This window comes from Eimeria mitis, genomic scaffold (genome assembly GCF_000499745.2).
Source record: "Eimeria mitis Houghton genomic scaffold, Emh_scaff1240, whole genome shotgun sequence".
Lineage (NCBI taxonomy): Eukaryota > Apicomplexa > Conoidasida > Eucoccidiorida > Eimeriidae > Eimeria > Eimeria mitis.
This window is the reverse complement of record NW_013568393.1, coordinates 2,686-2,965: the sequence shown is the minus strand read 5'-3', so window position 1 is coordinate 2,965 and position 280 is coordinate 2,686. Positions and strand designations below refer to the sequence as shown.

Here is a 280-nt window from a genome sequence, read left to right as displayed (position 1 = left end):
TCTGCAGCAGCTGCTTTCTTTCCTCTCATATGTAGCTGAGGCTGTGCATGTGTGCAGCACAGCAGCAGCAACGGAGGAAGAGAGAAAGACAGATGAGGAATTCAAAGAGCAGCAAAAGCTGCTGGCGGTGACCCTGCTGCAGCTGCTGCGGCTGTATCAGCAGCAGTATGTGTTAGCGGTATTAGCAGCAAAAGAAAAAAAAGAAGCAGCATCAGACCCACAGCAGCAGCAGCAGCAGCAGCAGCAGCAGCAGCTGCCTGCGGGGGCCCCTAAACCCCAA

The 280-nt window shown here is 54.3% G+C and overlaps 1 protein-coding gene across 1 annotated transcript in view; it reads left to right on the top strand.

Annotated features, from left to right (window-relative positions):
- EMH_0032630 (uncharacterized protein) overlaps positions 1-280 on the top strand; it is a gene marked incomplete at both ends in the record, with an annotated part of 1,531 nt that overhangs the window by 1,050 nt on the left and 201 nt on the right. Inside the window, one exon of the mRNA XM_013494660.1 lies at positions 3-280. Coding sequence (XP_013350114.1) covers positions 3-280 — 278 coding nt within the window. The remainder of the gene's footprint in view (positions 1-2) is intronic.